This window comes from Megalobrama amblycephala, linkage group LG19, assembly GCF_018812025.1.
Source record: "Megalobrama amblycephala isolate DHTTF-2021 linkage group LG19, ASM1881202v1, whole genome shotgun sequence".
Taxonomy (NCBI): domain Eukaryota; kingdom Metazoa; phylum Chordata; class Actinopteri; order Cypriniformes; family Xenocyprididae; genus Megalobrama; species Megalobrama amblycephala.
The window spans coordinates 23,494,597-23,515,361 of NC_063062.1; the positions used below are offsets into that span (position 1 = coordinate 23,494,597).

The following is a 20,765-nucleotide window of genomic DNA, read 5'->3' on the forward strand; positions in this document are numbered from 1 at the left end:
CAGCGACTCTAAGAGTGTTTGTGGCATGCTTATCAGCACATCGGAACCCTGTGGGGGGGATATCCATTGGGGCGGATAAATTGGTGTTGGCTTTTCTTAAGGAAGCAGTACATCTTAATCCACCGGCATGTGTAGTGCATACACAACGGGATCTGCAGATGGTCCTTAACAGCTTACGTTCAGCACCTTATGAGCCACTTGAACAAACTGATATTAAAAGTCTTTCTATGAAGACTGCTTTTCTTTTGGCTATAACATCAACCAGGAGGGCAGGTGAGCTGCATGCCCTCTCGGTCAGCCCACAATGTCTCAGATGCAGACCTCAGGACAATCAGGTTACACTCTGGCCAAATCCAGTGTTCCAGCCTAAAGCGTTCAGATTGGTGTAGTCTTCATGACTTGGTTGTATTCGTCTTCCTCTATGTTCGATCATCTCTGGCGGTCTATAACAGTGTACTGGTGTAACCTTGGTTCTATGAATAGAGAAAGACCACCAGAGTCTCTGGTCACTCAGACTGGTAGGATGACTTCAGAGGCTGACCGTGACGTGAACGGAACGGATATAGCTTCCGACACGTCACTGGTCAAGGTCACAGGTGACAAATTAACGCAGGAGTCTCAATATGTCTCACGAAACGTGACTCCTTTCGACCGTATCTGACGGTCTTCCACTATTCATAGAACCAAGGTTACACCAGGTTGCACTGTTTTCAATGCTATATATTTTTTCCTTACAGCCATTTTGAATTTTGTGAAGCTCAACAATCTTTTGCTGCACATCAGAACTATATTCTTTGGTTTTTCTCATTGTGTTGAATGATTAAGGCAATTTGGCCTTTGTGTTTACACATATTTGTACTCCTGTAGAACAGGAAGTCATGGCTGAACAATTTCATGCACGTAGTAACCCTGGTGTGCTAAAACATGTAAATATGAATGGGAATATACTTCAGAGATATTTTACTCATAAGAATTTGTAGGTGTGCCGATAATTGTGGCCAAGATGTAATGGAGAAAAATACATCCCCCCCAATTTTAATTGTTTTACTTTGATGAAAGGTTAGAATTTTGTGTGTGTTTTTTTTTTAAATGAAAGATCAAAAGAATGAACAATGCAGATTTATTTTCACAGCCGCCTTTGCTCATATTTGCTAAGGGTGCCAATATTTGTGGAGGGCACTATATAATGAACATAATAATGACATAAAACTTAAAGTTTTGGCCATCATTCGGCCAAATTTCATTTTTGACTGTGAAAGAGACAGCTGCTTGAGTTCAAGCTCAATAAATTCTTCAACTCTGAGCGATGTTCACTTCAGGTTTTCTATCTTCTATTAAAGTATGATGTAACTAAAGTAGCTAATTTAATCAATTGCAACTAATAGTAAAACTAGTAATAAAGTATGTAATTCACCTCTGTTGAAAAGAAGAAAAAAAAAATACTCAGAGATGTAGAATGTATTAATAATCAAATCAAATAAACAAGCAAAATAAATAAAATAATAATAACAAAAATGTTTAAGTTCACAAAATCACTGTAGAAATAAACTACAGTTCCACAGATTTGGGTATTTTTTTTTTTTTTAAATAACAGTATAGCATGTGTGATATCTAACAATGATTGATATGTAAAAGAGTTGTGTGTCTTAGTGGACTTTTGTTGATACTTTACCCATTAAGTGTTTTTTGGTATTCTGATCTGGTTTAAATACAATAATGAAACACTTAGGAGCAAAAATACAGAGAATCAGACCAAAGCTTGAAGCTAAAATGGCAAATATCTCCACAGCTACAGTAAATTTCCCTGGAGAGCTGACATAAGCTGGAACAAATGTGATCCAAACAGCACAGAATATGAGCATACTGAATGTGATGAATTTAGCTTCATTGAATTTATCAGGCAGTTTCCGGGCCAGAAAAGCTAAGATAAAGCAAAGGAAAGCTAGAAGGCCAATATAACCTAGTACAGCCCAGAAACCAATAGCTGATCCTAAACTGCATTCTAGAATGATCTTTTCTTTGTAGTGTTGCATATTATTGTAGGGAAAGGGTGGGGATATTGTTAACCAAAGCACACATATAAGAACCTGTACAAGAGTGAAACTAAAAACACTGAGTCTCTGTTGATGAGGCCCAAACCATTTCATAACATTACTTCCTGGAAGTGTAGCTTTGAAGGCCATTAACACCACTATTGTTTTCCCCAGAACACAGGAGATACAGAGGACAAAAGTTATCCCGAACGCTGTGTGACGCAACATACAGGACCACTCAGTGGGGCGACCAATGAAAGTAAGTGAACAGAGGAAACACAGAGTCAATGAGAAGAGCAGCAGGAAGCTCAGTTCTGAGTTGTTGGCTCTTACTATTGGAGAAGCTCTGTTTTTATATAACACCAAAGTAATGCTCAAAGCCACTAAAGAGCCTGCAATAGAGGAAGCAGCCAGTATAATCCCAAGGATTTCATTCCAGGAAAGAAACTCCACTGGTTTGGCAAGACACTTGTTCTTCTTATTATTAGGCCAGTACTCAGGTAGGCATTTGTGACAATCTAAAGAATCTGTAAAATAAAAATATATAAATAAATATAAACAACAGTGTTTTGGAATAAACAACCCATAAGGTAATTTTGTCCTATAAATTATTTATAAAATACATTCAAATGTAATTCAAATATACAATGACTTGAATAAAACCCTCCTCTATGATGAGCATGTTCTTAAAATGATTACAGATTTTTAAAGGATTCATGAATTGAACAAAAACAAAAACAAAAAAAAAAAAAAAAATCCTCAATCTTTTGATGTACTAGAGGTTATTGTACTATATATATATAAACATAAGTTTTAGAACTCATAACTTCATTGTTAGTCCAAAAACAACTTGTGAATTTCAACTATGTGAATGTGGTTCCAAAAGGGGGTTTTCGCAGCAATAGTATAGAAAAACCATTTTCATTCCCCAAAGAACCTTTTAGTGAAAAGAAGAACCAATTTTTAGTGTGTAGATTTTTAGAATTTACACACTAAAATCTATAATCTACACTATTTTGATAATAAATCCACCTTATTCCTGACGAGCCTACTGTGTTTATGAATTATGGGTGGAATTTCCGTTTTGGGGAACTTCCATTTAAAAAGACTGAAACTAATTATTTCAAATTATAATGTTGCCCAAAAATAAAGCTTATCCATCAGTTTGACTAAATGAGCTTGTCAATTTTTCTTTCATGTTTTATTTTCAGACATCATGAGAATAACGTAAGGCTTGGTATTTTAACGTGACATGTTATAACAGTAATACTGTGGCAAGAGATCTTTTCAGTTGCTGCTTTCTATCCTCGTGATTATTTTCTTTAGTACTTTTGCATTCCGCTGTAATAGTATGAAAAATGAGAACATATACTGCATGTGTGGTCTGTTCTCCTGATATAATTTACAATATCCTATTAAAAATTCACTGGAATGCATTAAGAATCTCTCATTTTCTCCTCAAATCCTCACATCTCTTTCCAGGTTTGTTTTTACAGGTAAATACAATTTATTATCTGTAAAAAATGATGGAAATCACTTTGAAATAGTATAACGCAATGCTGAAGTTCATTAACCTTTTTTATTAAGGCAACGTATATTACATAATACAGATATATTTCACTAGTTATATTTAACCCGTCCGTTATTGCTGTGGAAAGAATCACGGTTTTTCATGGTCTATTGAAAGTACCTTGTTGATGCTTTTACACTTTTAAATGTCCTTTTAATTTTCGTTGGTTGAAGGGTGAGTAGAATATTGTCATCTCATTGTAAAAAAAAACAACAAAAAAAAAAAAACGCATTATTGCATTCATAGAGTGAGCCTTTCACTGACTGTTTACAGCTTAACGGAAGTTACACCCATAATTCGCGCAAAGCGTCATGGGCTGTTGGAATAAGGTGGATAACATTTTTCCAATGCAATATTGGAGCGGTTGCAAATGCAATAAAGAACCTTTATTTTTAAAGTGTGTATAGGATTATTTATTTTGTATATTTCACTGTGGATTATTTGGTGCGATTGGCTACAATGCTCATTCATGCAACCTTTTACGCAGTGAGAGTAGATCTAAATATGATCCTGTATCAGCACTTCCACTATTAGTTAATCTGGATCTTTTGAGGTCCAGAAAGGTAGTAAAGACATTGTTAGAATAGTCAACCTGACTAAAGTGGTCAAACCTTAATGTTATGTAGCAACAAGAATACCTTTTGTGCCCAAAAACACATGTGCCGTGCTGCTTGGGTGTACAGTGTCAACCAATACTGAGTCCACGTTCAGACATAAATAGAGATGCACCGATTGCAATTTTCTTGGCCGATTCCGATTTCCAATTTTTTGTTAGTGTGATCTGCTGATACCGATTTTCTTTCTAAGAACTATAATTGACAAAATATACAAACAAAAATCTACTTTTCTTCAACGCATTTTTTTATTTTCATGGTACGGAGCCCCTAAAGGGACCTTTGCAAAAATAAAAAATGAAGGAGTTTCGCGTGCGCACGAGAAACTTTCGCGTGCTCACGAGAAACTTTACAATTACAACTTTACGTTACAATTTCCAGTTTGTGTATACTATAACCTACTTCATTTGTGCGTCACTGCCTATGAAGAATGCCAGAGTATGGATGCACATAAACTAATAGAGATCATGAAAATTAAAGAGAAAATGAGAGTGGATGCACATGAACTAATACAGCTGATTCCGATTTCCAATTTTTTGTTAGTGTGATCTGCTGATACCGATTTTCTTTCTAAGAACTATAATTGACAAAATATACAAACAAAAATCTACTTTTCTTCAACGCATTTTTTTATTTTCATGGTACGGAGCCCCTAAAGGGACCTTTGCAAAAATAAAAAATGAAGGAGTTTCGCGTGCGCACGAGAAACTTTCGCGTGCTCACGAGAAACTTTACAATTACAACTTTACGTTACAATTTCCAGTTTGTGTATACTATAACCTACTTCATTTGTGCGTCACTGCCTATGAAGAATGCCAGAGTATGGATGCACATAAACTAATAGAGATCATGAAAATTAAAGAGAAAATGAGAGTGGATGCACATGAACTAATACAGCTGTATTTGTACAGGCCATATTTATATTTTCCCATGTAAAAGTACTGGAACTGTAAAATGTAGGCGTACTAAAATTTCATATTTCACAATATCAAACGGCCCTTTATTAAACCACTTTGTCGGATTTAACGCATCCTTACAGGTGGCAGAGACATGCTTATTTTCTCCATTCAATTCTAACAGCGCTTATTGCGAGCAGAGCCATTGACATAAAGCACTTTAGATATAAGGAAGGCACGTGTTTAATTAAAACGAATAATTAGCTGGATTCATCTTAGACGATCTGGTCTAAGAAAGCCAGATTTTGAGCAAATACAGCTGTATTAGTTCATGTGCATCATCCATGTGCATTCTCGTGCGCACGCGAAAGTATCTCGTGCGCACGCAATACATTTCTCGTGCGCACGCGAAAGTTTCTCGAGCACGCGAAAGTATCTCGTGCGCACGCGAAAGTATCTCGTGAGCACGCGAAACTCCGTCATTTTTTTATTTTTGCAAAGGTCCCTTTAGGGGCTCCGTATCATGGAGAAAAAAACAACAAAAAAAAACCACACAAGTAAAAAGTCAGTAATAAAATATAAAAAGCTCAAATAAATGCAATAGAATAAAGAGAGCTATGAAACTAAGTTTTTCAGGTTAACTGGGTTTTTATTCAGGAAAGAAATACTACATAAAGTAATCAAATGTAAAATAACACATTCAGTATAATTATGCATTGGTTACCTTAATTTCTGTAGTCTTTATTGTAGATATTAATGCAGATCAATTCTTACCATTAAAGTTACAAAACGTATTTGTCTTTTGTTTTTTTGATTAACATGACAGACAGCAGCAGGAATATTGGACTGCTGTCCCTTTAATGGTGTTCAACGGACCCATACTGTTACACACAACATGGTTTCACTTTCTTAGCTATTTAACGATTCACTCTGACTGTGCTTATCTGAATACTCGCCAAGATTGCCTGTGCCGCTGGTTTTGACATACTTTTGTATGTTTTGACAGTTTAAGCGCAGTAAACCACTTATTTTGGTACTTGTGTTGTGACTCTGTTTGACTTCTATCTTGTGGCTTGTCCGCTCCACCGATTTAGATCAGTGGTGCGCGTGCTTTTGGTGTGAGCACGAAACCTGCGGGAATGACTAAAATTATGTGCAATACAAGCACTATTTAACCGGAGCGAATGAGACGAGTGCGCCCGCGCGGGTGTGTCACTTCACCGTGACAGAGAAGAGAGCGAGAACGCGCAGCTGACGTTATTGCCTGTGCCACTGGTAACAAAACGGATCGGCTCGGAATCGGTAAGAAAGACTGATCGGCCGATCACCGATCGGCCCGATCATGAGGGAAATCGTCCGATTCCGATCCCTGGCCGATCGATCGGTGCATCTCTAGACGTAAACATGGAAGCGCTGAACCGCGTTCAATATGTCAACTGCATATGACTACAGTTCAAATTGTTAAAGTCGTGATTTTTGTTTTGTTTCTGCGCACAAAAAGTATTGTCGTCGATTCAGGATTGAACCACTGCAGTCACATGGACTATTTTAATGATGTCTTTAAAGGCGCTAAAGAGGATCTTTTCGTCGACTGAGAAACCAAAGACTGTTAGTGAGTTTTTGGAATGAGCGCATGCGTAAGAACAACCCCCCTCCTTCACATCTCATTTCAAGGGAATGCCTCCCAAAACTCGTGCACAAGTATTGGAACACGAGTGTTTACCACTGGCATTCGCTGTGTCGTGTTAGTGGATTCATTATGTCGGACTCACCGCAGGTAACTCATAATCTGCAGTTGTTACTCCTGTCTCCTGACAAAAACATTGCATGCAGCGCCTGTGGAGTGTGGAAAGTTACTGGAGCGCGCAGCCGGGCTCGTCTCTCACAAGGAACGTCATGGCAGTGATTGACAAGCCAGAGGGACAATCGTTTACGCGATTGGCTGATGTTTTTAAGGCCCTACCTCGTGCACAGATGATGTATATTAATAGTATTCCTTTCAGTGCACCTAATAAATAGTCTTTTATCAGTTAGTAAAGACAGTTTCAAGTAATATTGCAAAAATGTATAAAACAAAACATCCTCTTTAGCACCTTTAATACCTTTCTGGACCTCAAAAGGTGCAATGACATTGCTGCCTATGTGTGCTTCAGAAACCCTCAAATTTCATCAAAAAATATCTTAATGTGTGTTCCGAAGATGAACATAGGTCTTAAGGGTTTGTGACGTCTGAGGGTGAGTACTTGATGAAAGAAATGTAATTTTTGTGTAAACCAACCCTTTAACTTATGGAAACGTGATAAGTTGTTGCCACAAGATAATTTTTTCGAGGTAACAACATACTTATGTCGTCGCCACAACTTCTTTATATGTTGAGGGAACAAAATATTTCTCATGGCCATGAGTTAAATGCATAAACAACCTGCGCGACCATAGTAACCTGCAATTATCAGAAATAGATAGTCCTATAATAACATTTATTTTTAATTAAGAAAAAGCACAGAATTAAGAAATTATTATATTAATGTATTCCCTATTTTATCAATATTAAATATGCAGTGTACATTTTTATCTATCCAATCCAACAGTCTTTTAAATACATTCACTGATCATTTATTTTTTTATTTAATATTTTTATATTATTATTATTATTATTATTATTATTATTATCATCATCATCTTAAATTTTTATGTATTATGTATTTGCTTCATTTCATGTAGGCCTATCTTTTTACTTTTCTGTATAGGCTATTATGTAACTTAAAGTATATATTTTGTAAATAGGCTAAATGCCCAATCATGTCAATAAACTTTTGACTTTATCACTGTATTTCTGTAGATTACACCAGTAGCCTATGTGACAATAAATGAGCGTCTCTTTTCATTTGTAGCCCCTCATGTGAGTATTCGAATGAAGTTCGAATAATTTGTTATTATCAATAGGCTATATGTTAAAAGAAGATGCACTGGAATTTTACGAGAGGTTCACTTTAGTGGAAATCAACATATTTCATTTTATTTAGGTTTAATAGGCTTAATAACAATAATAATAACAATACTAATAATGACACAATCAGTGAATTAATTTAAAAGGCTGTGAGATGGGATGGATAAAAATGTTTTCTTGTAGGCCTAAACTATTTTTATAATTACATATTATTTTATAATTTATTGATAATAACAAATTTCATTTGAATGCTATAGGCAACATTGTGTACAATACAATAGGTTATAATAAAATAATCATTTCTTAATTACACCCTTATTTTGTCATTCTTACTTAAAAATAAATGTTTTTATATGCCTGTAGGAGCCTATTTTGATTGGATTCAGTTTTTGAATATTTTTGTTTCAGTTGGCTTCATTTGTGAGCTTACTTTGTTTGTGTGTACCATTTGGAGAAATATTCTGTATTTTTACATTGAAAATATGTAATATGTTAAAATTGTGCACTGGCTCTTTAAGAATCACGACTGTGAAGCTTTGGCGGTAGTGCGCTCTTTGGAATACAGTGGAGTCGCACAGTTTTCTTTACCGCATCCGTGATATTGACGATCTAAGATTATATTTTGCTTTTTTAATTTTATTTGTTTTATTTAACTGACAAGCAAGATTAAATGAAGATATTTTATCAGAAAACGGACTACGTGGATTGTTTTATTGGACACGGAGCGAGTGAAACCAAAACTGAAACAAAATGCGCACTCACATTAGTAAAGAAAACTAACTCCTGAAGGATAAGGACATTTTTGACACGAAGATATGTGGATGTTTTACGGAACAGTGGATCTTGCAGTACATGTTATGTGGAATTTCGCTGGAAAAGGACGTTCTAGGATTACCTCAGAAGCGCGGCCTTATGATCTACGATCTAATGGCGCAGTTTCTGCAGAGAATATTTCTGAGGTAAAAAATTTAAACGTGATACTGCACAGTTCAGTAAACGATATAAGGACAATTAATCATTCGTTTTGATGCTTTAAACTAAAGAATGGATGAAAGTACGAAGAAAAATGAGGATTGCACTAGTGCTAAAAGGCCTATAAAAATGACAGAGAAAGCAAAGGAAGACAAATTGCAAAGGCTTTTGCAGTCAAGGAAAGCTAAACTTGCTCAGCTCACAAGTAAATCTAAGGAAATTGAACAACTTATGGATGATTCTGCACATATTGACATTGTTCGAACTAAACTGGAAACTGAGTACAAAAATTTGTATAAAGATTTCTGTCAGTTGAATCACGCTGTTGAGGAGTTTATGTCTAATGAAGATTATGCAAAGGACAAGCATACATGGTTTGAACCAAGAGTTAGCTCATGTGAAAGATTTATTAATGCAGTCAACAAGTGGATGAAACAGGTTGCAGAAAATGCTGAGCAAGCAATACAGTGCGATCTAGAAGTGAATCCTGATGATAGCATTTCCTCTGTGTCAGTGACTTCCAGTAAGAAGCATAAGAAACATGGGTCAGTAGATGGCAGATCTACAGCTTCTACAACTTCTTATGCACGAATATCTGCTGAAGCAGAAAGAGCTGCACTGCTTGTTAAACATGCTGCATTGAAGAAGAAACAAGCTATTGAACGACAAGAGACTGAACTAAAAGCTAAAAGAGAAGAATTCGAGCTAGAAGTTGCCCTTGCAGTGTCAGATGCTAAGATTAAAGTTATTAAGCAGTATGAAAGTTGTCGGTCTTCAGCAGTAAGTCACAAGGAAATGGATCTGGAAACAGGTAAGCATAACGCCTCGTGAAGATGTACTGAAACAGGAAAGTCTGCTTGATAACGTTTTTCAACCTCTTAGGCCACAGTCAACTAATAACTCCAACCCAAATGAGCCTTCTACAGGTAGAGAGGGACACGTAGTTGGTACATTATGCAATGCTATGGAGCGACAAGCCAACATCACTGAGTGCTTAGTGAAGCATCAAAAAATGTCCATGCTTCCTTCAGTTGACATACCTATTTTCAAAGGAGATCCTCTCGATTATAAGCTGTTCATTCGGGCCTTCGAACATGGCGTTGAAGATCGTACCGATAATGATAAAGACCGTTTGTACTTCATGGAACAGTACACAACTGGAAAGCCTAAGGAACTGGTTCGTAGCTGTCTACATATGAATCCATCAGAAGGCTATCTTAAGGCAAAGCAACTTCTGAGAGAGCATTTTGGAAATGAGTATCAGATTGCAGACGCATACATGAACAAAGCTCTACACTGGCCCTCTATCAGACCTGAAGATGGAGAAGCACTTCACTCCTTTTCATTGTTTCTGTCAGGCTGCTGCAATGCAATGTCAGATATAAGTTACATGGAAGAGATGGATAATGCAGCAAATCTAAGAGCCATCGTGGTGAAACTTCCATACAAATTAAGAGAAAAATGGCGATCGGTGGCATGTGATATTCAAGAGAAGCGAAATGCTAGAGTGAAGTTCAAAGATTTAGTTGATTTCATCAACAAGCAGGCAAGAATTTCTCTCCATCCAGTGTTTGGAGACATAAAAGAAAGTTCAACAGCTAAAGGACAAGCTAAGTCACAAGCAGAAGCAAGCGCTTATAAAAAGGCTGTAACAAAAAGGGTCTTCACGACTAGTGCTTTACCAGTTGACAAAAAGGTTGAAGATGATGACAAACTTGCAGTTCAAAGATCGCAAAATAAACATGCCAGCAGCCAGAAGAAACCATGTCTTTTTTGTAAAGGACTGCAACACAACCTGGAATCCTGTAAAAGATTGAAAAGTAAGACACATCAAGAGAAAATCGACTTTTTGCGAACCAAGGGATTGTGTTTTGGCTGTTTAAAGCACGGTCACATGAGCAAACAATGCAAAGATAGAATGAGCTGCAGTGAATGTTCTTTGCCACATCCAACCATACTGCATATGAAGTCAAAAGAAACTGCTTGTCTTCAGGAAGACAAAATGGATAGCTGTGAAAGACAGTCTGTTACAAGTGCACTAGTCTGTGCAAAAAAGGACACAAGTGGAGATGAGGATACCTGTGAAAATGAGTGTACTTTGTCAATTGTTCCTGTACAAATTAAGACTACTAAAGGTACACATCTAGTCAAAACGTACGCCTTTCTCGACCCAGGAAGTTCAGATACTTTCTGTACAGAAGCGTTGATGTCTGAGCTGAAAGTGAATGGAAGAAAGACTGATATACTTCTGAGAACCATGGGAGATGAAAAACAAGTCAAAACTCACATAGTGTCTGGTTTGGAGATTAGTAGTCTAGATGGTGATGAGTTTGTTCAACTTCCTGACGTCTTCACACAGAGAACAATTCCAGTTCACAAGAGTAACATTCCACAGCAAAAGGATTTGGAGAGATGGCCGTATCTTAAAGAGGTTTGTCTCCCTAGCATCGAAGCAAAAATTGGACTACTAATAGGAGCTAATGTGCCTGAAGTCTTGGAGCCTTGGCAAGTTATTAGTAGTAAAGACAATGGACCTTTTGCTGTTAGAACCAAGTTGGGCTGGACAGTGAATGGGCCTCTCAGGAATAGTAATGATGTCACAAGAAAAGGAAGGTGTACTCCAGTATTGGTGAATCGCATATCAGTAGCCAGATTAGAAGACTTGTGGCAACAGCAATTCAAGCAGGATTTCCCTGAAGCAGAAAAGGATGATCAAGTGGAAATGTCCAAGGAAGACCTCCAATTCATGAAAATGATGTCTGAGTCAGCTAAGCTTGTAGATGGTCATTACAGCTTGTGCCTGCCTTTGAAGAACAAGGCTATACAGTTGCCAAACAATCGTGTGGTGGCTGAACAACGGGCTCTGAATTTGAAAAGAAAATTCATCAGAAATCCGGATTTCCACACAGAGTATACATCTTTCATGAACAGTCTCATCAAAAATGATTATGCTGTTGAGCTCACAGAAGACAACCACAAGCAAATAGATGGCAAAATATGGTACATACCTCACCATGGGGTGTACCATCCCGTCAAGCACAAACTGAGGGTTGTTTTTGACTGTGGGGCATCTTATCAAGGGATGTCGTTGAACCAACAACTTTTACAAGGTCCCAACCTCACAAGTAATCTTGTTGGTGTCATTACAAGATTCAGACAATAAAGGATCTCCTTTATGGCAGATGTGGAAGCTATGTTCCACCAGGTTCGTGTCCATGAAGAGGATTCAAATCTTCTCAGGTTCCTGTGGTGGCCTCACGGAGATTATAACAGAGATTTGGTGGAACATAAAATGGTTGTCCACTTATTTGGCGCTACTTCTTCGCCCAGCTGTGCCAGCTATGCTTTGAGGAAGTGTGCTGAAGATCATGGCACTCTGTTCAAACCTGATGTTGCTGATGCTGTTCTTCGGAATTTCTACGTAGATGACTGTTTAAAGTCCACAGCCACTGAGACACAAGCCATAGAGTTATATCATGGTCTGCGAGCAATATGTTCCAAAGGAGGTTTTCGCCTGGTCAAGTGGACAAGCAACAGTCGCGCTGTGCTAGCAGCTATCCCTGAGAATGAATGGGCTGATGGAGTGAAAAACTTGGATCTTGATCAGGAAACACTGCCAATGGAAAGAGCATTGGGCATCCACTGGCATGTCGAGTCAGACACATTTCAATTCAAAATAGTCATTAAAGATCGTCCATTCACTCGACGAGGGCTGCTCTCGATCGTCAGCTCTATCTATGACCCATTGGGGTTTCTTGCACCTGTAGTTTTACCAGCAAAAATGATCCTGCAGGATTTATGCAGACTGAAAATAGGATGGGATGATGATCTTCCAGAGCAAGCAAAACAAAGGTGAACAGACTGGCTCAGTGGACTTCATCAGCTTGAAGAGTTCAAGGTGAGCAGATGCATTAAACCAGCAGATTTCGGAGAAACTGTTGTGGCACAGCTACATCACTTCGCAGATGCGAGTGAAGATGCATATGGTACAGCAAGCTATCTTCTTCTACGTAATCAACAGGACCAGGTGCACTGTGCATTGATGATAGGGAAGGCCAGAGTTGCCCCTCTAAAAAGGCCTACAATCCCACGAATGGAATTGACAGCTGCGACAGTTTCCACAAAGATGGATCTGATGTTAAAAAGAGAGTTACAGCTGAAACTTAAACCTTCAGTCTTCTGGACAGACAGCACAGCTGTACTTAAATATCTCAGAAATGAAAGCACAAGATTCAGAACATTTGTGGCGAACAGAGTCACAACAATTTTGAAGGCCTCAAAGATCAAACAGTGGAACCATGTTGTAACTGGCTCAAATCCAGCAGATTGCGCCTCGAGAGGGCAAAAGGCCAACACTTTCATGCAAAATGAAAAATGGATCTCAGGCCCAAATTTTCTTTACCAATCCACTGAGGAGTGGCCAAAGAGCATGGAAGAAATTATGATATCTGCAGATGATCCAGAGATCAAGAAGTCTGTGTTGGTCAATTCAATACAGACCCAACATAATAACAGTTCTGTTAGACAACTGATGGATCATTTCTCCTCTTGGATAAAGCTTCAGCGCATTGTAGCGTGGATTCTAAAATTTAAGACCATGCTGTTGGAACTTGTGCAAAAGAGAAAGACACTTACTGCTGCAGAGACTCTAACCAATTCAAGTAAAGGCAAGCAGATAGTGAACAAAAAGATGGAAGATATCAAAGCTAAATGGAAAGGAAGTAACATTTCAGTTGATGATTTGAAGGTGGCTGAGCTTGAAATAGTGAAGTACTGTCAAAGAGAGAAGTTTGCTGAGGAGATATCAGCTCTGCAAAGTTGGCAAGCCATAAAGAAAAACAGTTCGATCTACAGGTTAAACCCCCAGTTGCACAGTGAAGTTTTACGTGTCGGCGGAAGACTTAGCAACGCTGCTATGCCGGAAGAAAGCAAGCGTCCTATGATTATTCCAAAGGATCTTCATGTTACCAACTTAATCCTCCAGAATATTCATGAGAAAACAGGACACAGTGGCAGAAATCACATGACTTCTACACTGCAACAGAAATACTGGATACCAGGTGCCAAATCTGCAATCAGAAAAATGCTAGCAAGATGTGTTATTTGTTGTCGTTTACATTCCTCCACAGGAAAGCAAATAATGGCAGACTTACCAACAGACAGGGTGTTACCAGATGATCCACCTTTTACAAGAGTAGGTGTAGATTACTTTGGACCATTCATGGTTAAACGTGGAAGAAGCCTTGTCAAGAAATATGGTGTTATCTTCACTTGCTTAGCAATTCGTGCAGTGCACATCGAAGTGGCTTCTTCGTTGGACACCGATTCCTGTCTGAATGCTATACGTCGGTTTGTAGCCAGAAGAGGACAAGTAAAAGTTCTCAGGTCAGACAATGGGACCAATTTTGTAGCTGCCGAGCGTGAATTAAGACAATCCATTGAAAAATGGAACAACAAAAAAATTCAAGACCATCTCTGCCAGCAAGGAATTAAGTGGGTTTTCAATCCTCCCACTGGGTCTCACCATGGTGGGGCATGGGAGAGACTGATACGCTCAATAAGAAAAATCCTTAATGCTACAATCAGAGAACAAGTTCTTGATGAGGAATGCCTTCAAACTGTTTTCTGTGAGGCAGAGGCTATTATTAACAGCAACATCAAGCGACGTAAATGATCTAGAAGCTTTGACACCGAATCACTTGTTGTTACTCAAAACAAAGCCATCATTGCCTCCAGGACTGTTTGACAAAGACGACCTGTATTCTAGACGCAAATGGAAACAGGTGCAGTATGTTTCTGATTTGTTTTGGAAACGTTGGTGTCGTGAATATTTGCCACAACTGCAACAGAGACAAAAGTGGAATGACACAAAAAGAAACTTCTCTGTTGGAGACATTGTTCTGGTAGCTGATGACTCCGCCCCTAGGAATTCATGGATGTTAGTAGGGCTGCACGATTAATCGCATGAGATTGTCATGCGTGTCTCGTCAGTAAAGCCGGTTCTGTGATTAGCGGTAAATGTCCATCACCTGCTTTCAAATGGAGCGGCACTTAATATACAGAGCCGTAGTTCGCGGACAAGCTACGCAATATCGCGTTCATAATCGCAGATGAATCGCCTTCGATTATGAACGCGATATTGCGTAGCTTGTCCGCGAACTACGGCTCTGTATATTAAGTGCCGCTCCATTTGAAAGCAGGTGATGGACATTTACCGCTAATCACAGAACCGGCTTTACTGACGAGACACGCATGACAATCTCATGCGATTAATCGTGCAGCCCTAGATGTTAGCAAGAGTTATTGAAACTATTCCTGACAAGAAGGGTCTCGTTCGACAAGTCTGCATAAAGACAAAAACCAACATTTTGGAAAGACCCATAACAAAACTTTGCCTGTTGCAGGAGGCAGAATGAGTAGTGAAGGCAATATGTCTATAGGAACCTAAATTTGTGTTGCTTTGGACTTTTAGAATTTACTTAGGATATTGAAATAATTTGGCTCCTTCTGTTTAAATTTAAGTAATTGTTTCAAAGAGTTTGAGAACAATTAGGGGCCGGTAATGTAGGAGCCTATTTTGATTGGATTCAGTTTTTGAATATTTTTGTTTCAGTTGGCTTCATTTGTGAGCTTACTTTGTTTGTGTGTACCATTTGGAGAAATATTCTGTATTTTTACATTGAAAATATGTAATATGTTAAAATTGTGTACTGGCTCTTTAAGAATCACGACTGTGAAGCTTTGGCGGTAGTGCGCTCTTTGGAATACAGTGGAGTCGCACAGTTTTCTTTACCGCATCCGTGATATTGACGATCTAAGATTATATTTTTCTTTTTTAATTTTATTTGTTTTATTTAACTGACAAGCAAGATTAAAGGAAGATATTTTATCAGAAAACGGACTACGTGGATTGTTTTATTGGACACGGAGCGAGTGAAACCAAAACTGAAACAAAATGCGCACTCACAATGCCTATTCATTTCTGATAATTCCAGGTTGCTATGGTCACGCTGGTTGTTTACACATTTTACTCGTGGCTATAACAGATATCGGTCCCTCAACATGAAGTCATGACCACGAGAAAAATTGTAGAAAAAAAATTATTAAATGCTACTAACATTATAAATAAATAAAAATGTATCAATAAAAATGTCTTAATGATGTTTATAAATTATTAATTCATTATATTAAAAATTTTTTTTTTAAAAACACTACCTTGAGAAATATATTTTACGTTTTTGAAAATAAAGATTATGTACAAACACATGTATTAAATCACATGTTTGTAAGCTGTAAAGGAAATGTAATTACTTTGTTGTTTCATAATTTTTTTCTCAGTTTAAAAAAAAATTAAAATATTAAAATAAAAATTATGGTACAAAATTATTTGACAACACTATTTTTCATTGCCCTTGTTATACACGTTCTACTTACTGTACAAATAATGGTAAAGTATAAATAATTACGAGCGTCTAATCCTAAACCAAATACTAACCTTTTCTATAGTACGTACAGTACAGTCCAAAAGTTTGGAACCACTAAGATGTTTTTAAAAGAAGTTGCGTCTGCTCACCAAGGCTACATTTATTTAATTAAAAATACAGTAAAAAACTAAGTAATATTGTGAAATATTATTACAATTTAAAATAACTGTGTACTATTTAAATATATTTGACAAAGTAATTTATTCCTGTGATGCAAAGCTGAATTTTCAGCATCGTTACTCCAGTCTTCAGTGTCACATGATCCTTCAGAAATCATTCTAATATGCTGATTTGCTGCTCAATAAACATTTATGATTATTTTCAATGTTGAAAACAGTTGTGTACTTTTTTTTTCAGGATTCCTTGATGAATAGAAAGTTCAAAAGAACAGCATTTATCTGAAATACAAAGCTTCTGTAGCATTATACACTACTGTTCAAAAGTTTGGGGTCAGTAAGAATTTTTATTTTTATTTTTTTGAAAAGAAATTAAAGAAATGAATACTTTTATTCAGCAAGGATGCATTAAATCAATCAAAAGTGGCAGTAAATACATTTATAATGTTACAAAAGATTAGATTTCAGATAAACACTATTCTTTTGAACTTTCTATTCATCAAATAATCCTGAAAAAAAATATTGTACACAAATATTTTGTACAATTGTACACATTAAATGTTTCTTGAGCAGCAGATCAGCATATTAGAATGATTTCTGAAGGATCATGTGACACTGAAGACTGGAGTAATGATGCTGAAAATTCAGCTTTGCCATCACAGGAATAAATTACTTTGTGAAATATATTCAAATAGAAAACAGTTATTTTAAATTGTAATAATATTTCACAATATTACTGTTTTTTACTGTATTTTTAATTAAATAAATGTAGCCTTGGTGAGCAGGCGAAACTTCTTTTAAAAACATTAAAAATCTTAGTGGTTCCAAACTTTTGGACTGTACTGTATGTTGTTAATTAATATCACTTAGCTTATAATTGTATAAATACACTGTGACTAGGATACAAATAATAAAGTGTAAGCAAATATTTTTCTTAGAACTTTGTATGTCTTTTAAGCTAGATCTTTAAAACATTTTTACAAGATATTTTTCTTTATCTTAGACTAGTATGTATTATCTTAGAGTAGTATGTATGATTAATTCAAGAATATCCAATAAAAAGAACCTGTCTCATTGCTGATCTCTCCTTCTGCACAGTTAATGCAGTCATAGCAGCAGACAGGCCTTCCCTTTTTCACAGCCTTCCTAGTACCTGGAGGACAACTCTCACTGCACACAGACACAGGCACCTGCAGGTGACAGGAACACAGAGCATCAATGTCAAAAATTAACCAAGGAAGGCTACTGCATATTATTTATAATTATTTATAAATATTTATAATGTAATTCTGGGATGGGCAACTTCAGCTAGATGGTCACTGTACTGCAGAGTTTAGCTGCAACACCAATAAAAAATCTCACCTGCCTACAGCTTTCTAGTAATCCTGAAGACATTGATTAGCTTCAGGTGTGTTTGATTAGGGTCAGAACTAAACTCTGCAGGACAGTGGCCCTACAGGACCGAAGCTGCCCGTCCCTGATGTAATTATAGACATCACATTGTAGCTATACCTTTTCACTGCCATCATACCAAATTATAGTTCTGCTTAGACTGAATTCTTGGCCTTTAGGCTGGGATGCATCATATTGACCCACTGTCACAAAATGAACTGAACCATCTCCCTGAAACTGCCAATTCACAAGTTCATAGGTGGCCACAGGGTCTCCATTTGAATCAAATGAAACAGAATAATTATTTTTGGTGAAGTTCACTTGTTTGAGCTGATCAAAAACCTGCATGATGGGCATAAGAAATTCAGATTGTGGTAATTTGCAGAATAATCAGTAGGAATTCTGAAATATTGGGTGTGGTTATAAAGATATTTTATAGCAGGCCTACATGTATTGTAATATTTAGTTCAGTTGTTCCAAGATGAGAAATCTTACCTTACGGGGCTCAATTTTGATGTTTTTGCCACATCCTTTTTCATTACAGACAATGCCATGGAGGGCATGAGCTATAGCATATGTGGCTTTGTACACCATGTTAGTGATCCGCAACTGGGAGGTGTCTGTGTACGGGTTATGTAATGCACGCAGATCCTCTGTGCCATTACATGCAGGCATAGCAGTAGAAGAACCTGTCTGCTGTTTTAGACTACAGCTAAATGATCTTTCCCAGAATTCTGTCAGCAGGGGAAATTTCAGCACCTGCTCTGGAGAGAGGTCAAATAGAAAGTTACGAAAACCCGGGATAACAGACCGCGGGATTGCAAAGCCCACAGCGCCAATACACAAATTAAACCGCAGTATTTGTGGGTCTGTAACCCACGTCTCACTGCCAATCCACTGCATCGGAGGGGGAGGCTGCTGACTCAGCTCTTCTAGGAGAAATCTTATATCACCAACGGACATGAAGGCAACTATTACACGAGCTGTTGACCTACGAATGACATCTGCAACTCTTTTCAGTTTACTGCGCGGCTGGGTCCTGTAATAGGCCTCAGAATACTCCACACAGATTCCCTCCTCCTCCGCAGCCTTCAGGAATGATGCCATGCCATTGTTTCCATAGTCTGAATCACTGCGCACAGTCCCGATCCACGTCCATCCAAAGTGCTTGACCATCCGTGCCAGTGCGGCCACTTGATGGTGATCACTGGGTATGGTCCTGAAGAAAGTAGGATGCTGCCGCTTGTCACTGAGACATGCACACGTTGCGTAATGACTCACCTATAGAGCACCGTAAAAAAGAAGGGAAAAAAAAAAGCTATTTTTTTCTTTAACATGAAAGGACATTTAAAATAATTTCATTACTTGAATTCAGACTTTACAATCATATTTACATGTGTACTATCTGCTGAGACACAAATGTCAAATGTGTCCGATGTTACAAGTATTTTCACATTGTCATTGTCACAGTGCCAACATTTCAAGAAAAAGATCAAGAAATAGCAATATAAAGCATGCACCTGTGGAATTCCAAAAGAACCGAAAAGTCTTGAAGTGCTTATAGCCGCAGTGGAACCAGATTCTCCAACTAGTGCGAGAACTGTAGCAGATTTTGCACAGGAATCAGTGTCGTTAAATACCAGATCTAGCCCGTTGGCAAGTTGGAATGCTACTTTCATTACCATTGGCACAGAGGCACAAGAGTCATATATATGGTACCCTAATGTGATGCCCGGTAAGAGATCAGAGCTGTTGTTGATCTCTTGGATGGCGAACTGTAAGACACGAGCAAAGCGCAGCTCCCTAAAGTCCATGCTGTTGAAAAGCACAAATGAATAAATATAAGCACCTTAGTGAAAGTTCTGCTTGTATGATTCTCATAAACACAGTTTACATAAAGAAAAAAGACATTTATGAACATGATTTCAGCACAGTTAATTAAGCCCATTCAACCCTGTTGCGTTAAGGATTGTATTTAGTTTTCTCAAACTCTAACCTCCCAATGCACTCTAGTGGTTGTGGCCGTCTAGTATAAGTGTGCATCTCTGTCCTCATATAGTAATGAATGACGAAAGCCCCTCCAATAATAAAGTCTCCATCCTTGAAGAGAGCAGGGGACTGAGGGTCACCTTGGAGGATACAGGTGCCTAAATTAACCCCACACACAGCAGGACAGAGCCTGGTAATACACACCACTGTCAATACAAGATTAATATGCATTTCTTCTGCTAGGCAAGCAGCCACTCCAAATGTGAGGTCAGCATTAAGCCATGTTTTATATATCCACCAACCACTACTGTTGTATGTTGTAACTCCATACAGGAAAGGGGGTGTGGTTACTATTTTATATCAGTTAATCATGGTGAGAGAATGTGTCTCATAAGTGTATCATTGCATTTCAAAACACCAAAACCATGACTTTTCTTCTTTAAGGTCATCTGTCAACCCAAAACAAAAAGTAATGAGGACAACAAGTTTGTTTTAAATTTCATCTGACTTGCCATTTCCTTTGCTTTTAAGAGGTTTGTCTTGTCTATTTCAGACTCCATGTTTCAGTGACATATATGACTGTAAAGCTTTCTGTAAATACACCCATAAATAATTTTGAGTAAATTTTGCAAACAGTTGTTTAAACTCAATCTTTTATTCTAAAAATATTTTTTAAATAATAATAATAATAATAATAATAAATATAGCTGCAAGCAGCAATTACGGGGCCAAGCACAAAAACGGCACAAGAA

At 37.6% G+C, this 20,765-nt stretch overlaps 1 protein-coding gene across 1 annotated transcript; it reads right to left on the minus strand.

The window, feature by feature from the left end:
- Window positions 1-976: 976 nt before the first annotated feature.
- LOC125254291 (extracellular calcium-sensing receptor-like) lies at window positions 977-20,467 on the minus strand. The gene is made up of 6 exons (XM_048168851.1): window positions 20,021-20,467; window positions 19,545-19,839; window positions 18,520-19,305; window positions 18,145-18,366; window positions 17,699-17,822; window positions 977-2,560 (listed from the first exon to the last, which is right to left on the minus strand). The coding sequence occupies exons 1-6, from the start codon at window positions 20,242-20,244 to the stop codon at window positions 1,647-1,649; spliced, it is 2,565 nt and encodes an 854-aa protein (XP_048024808.1). The 5' UTR covers window positions 20,245-20,467; the 3' UTR covers window positions 977-1,646.
- Between the last annotated feature and the right edge of the window lie 298 nt (window positions 20,468-20,765).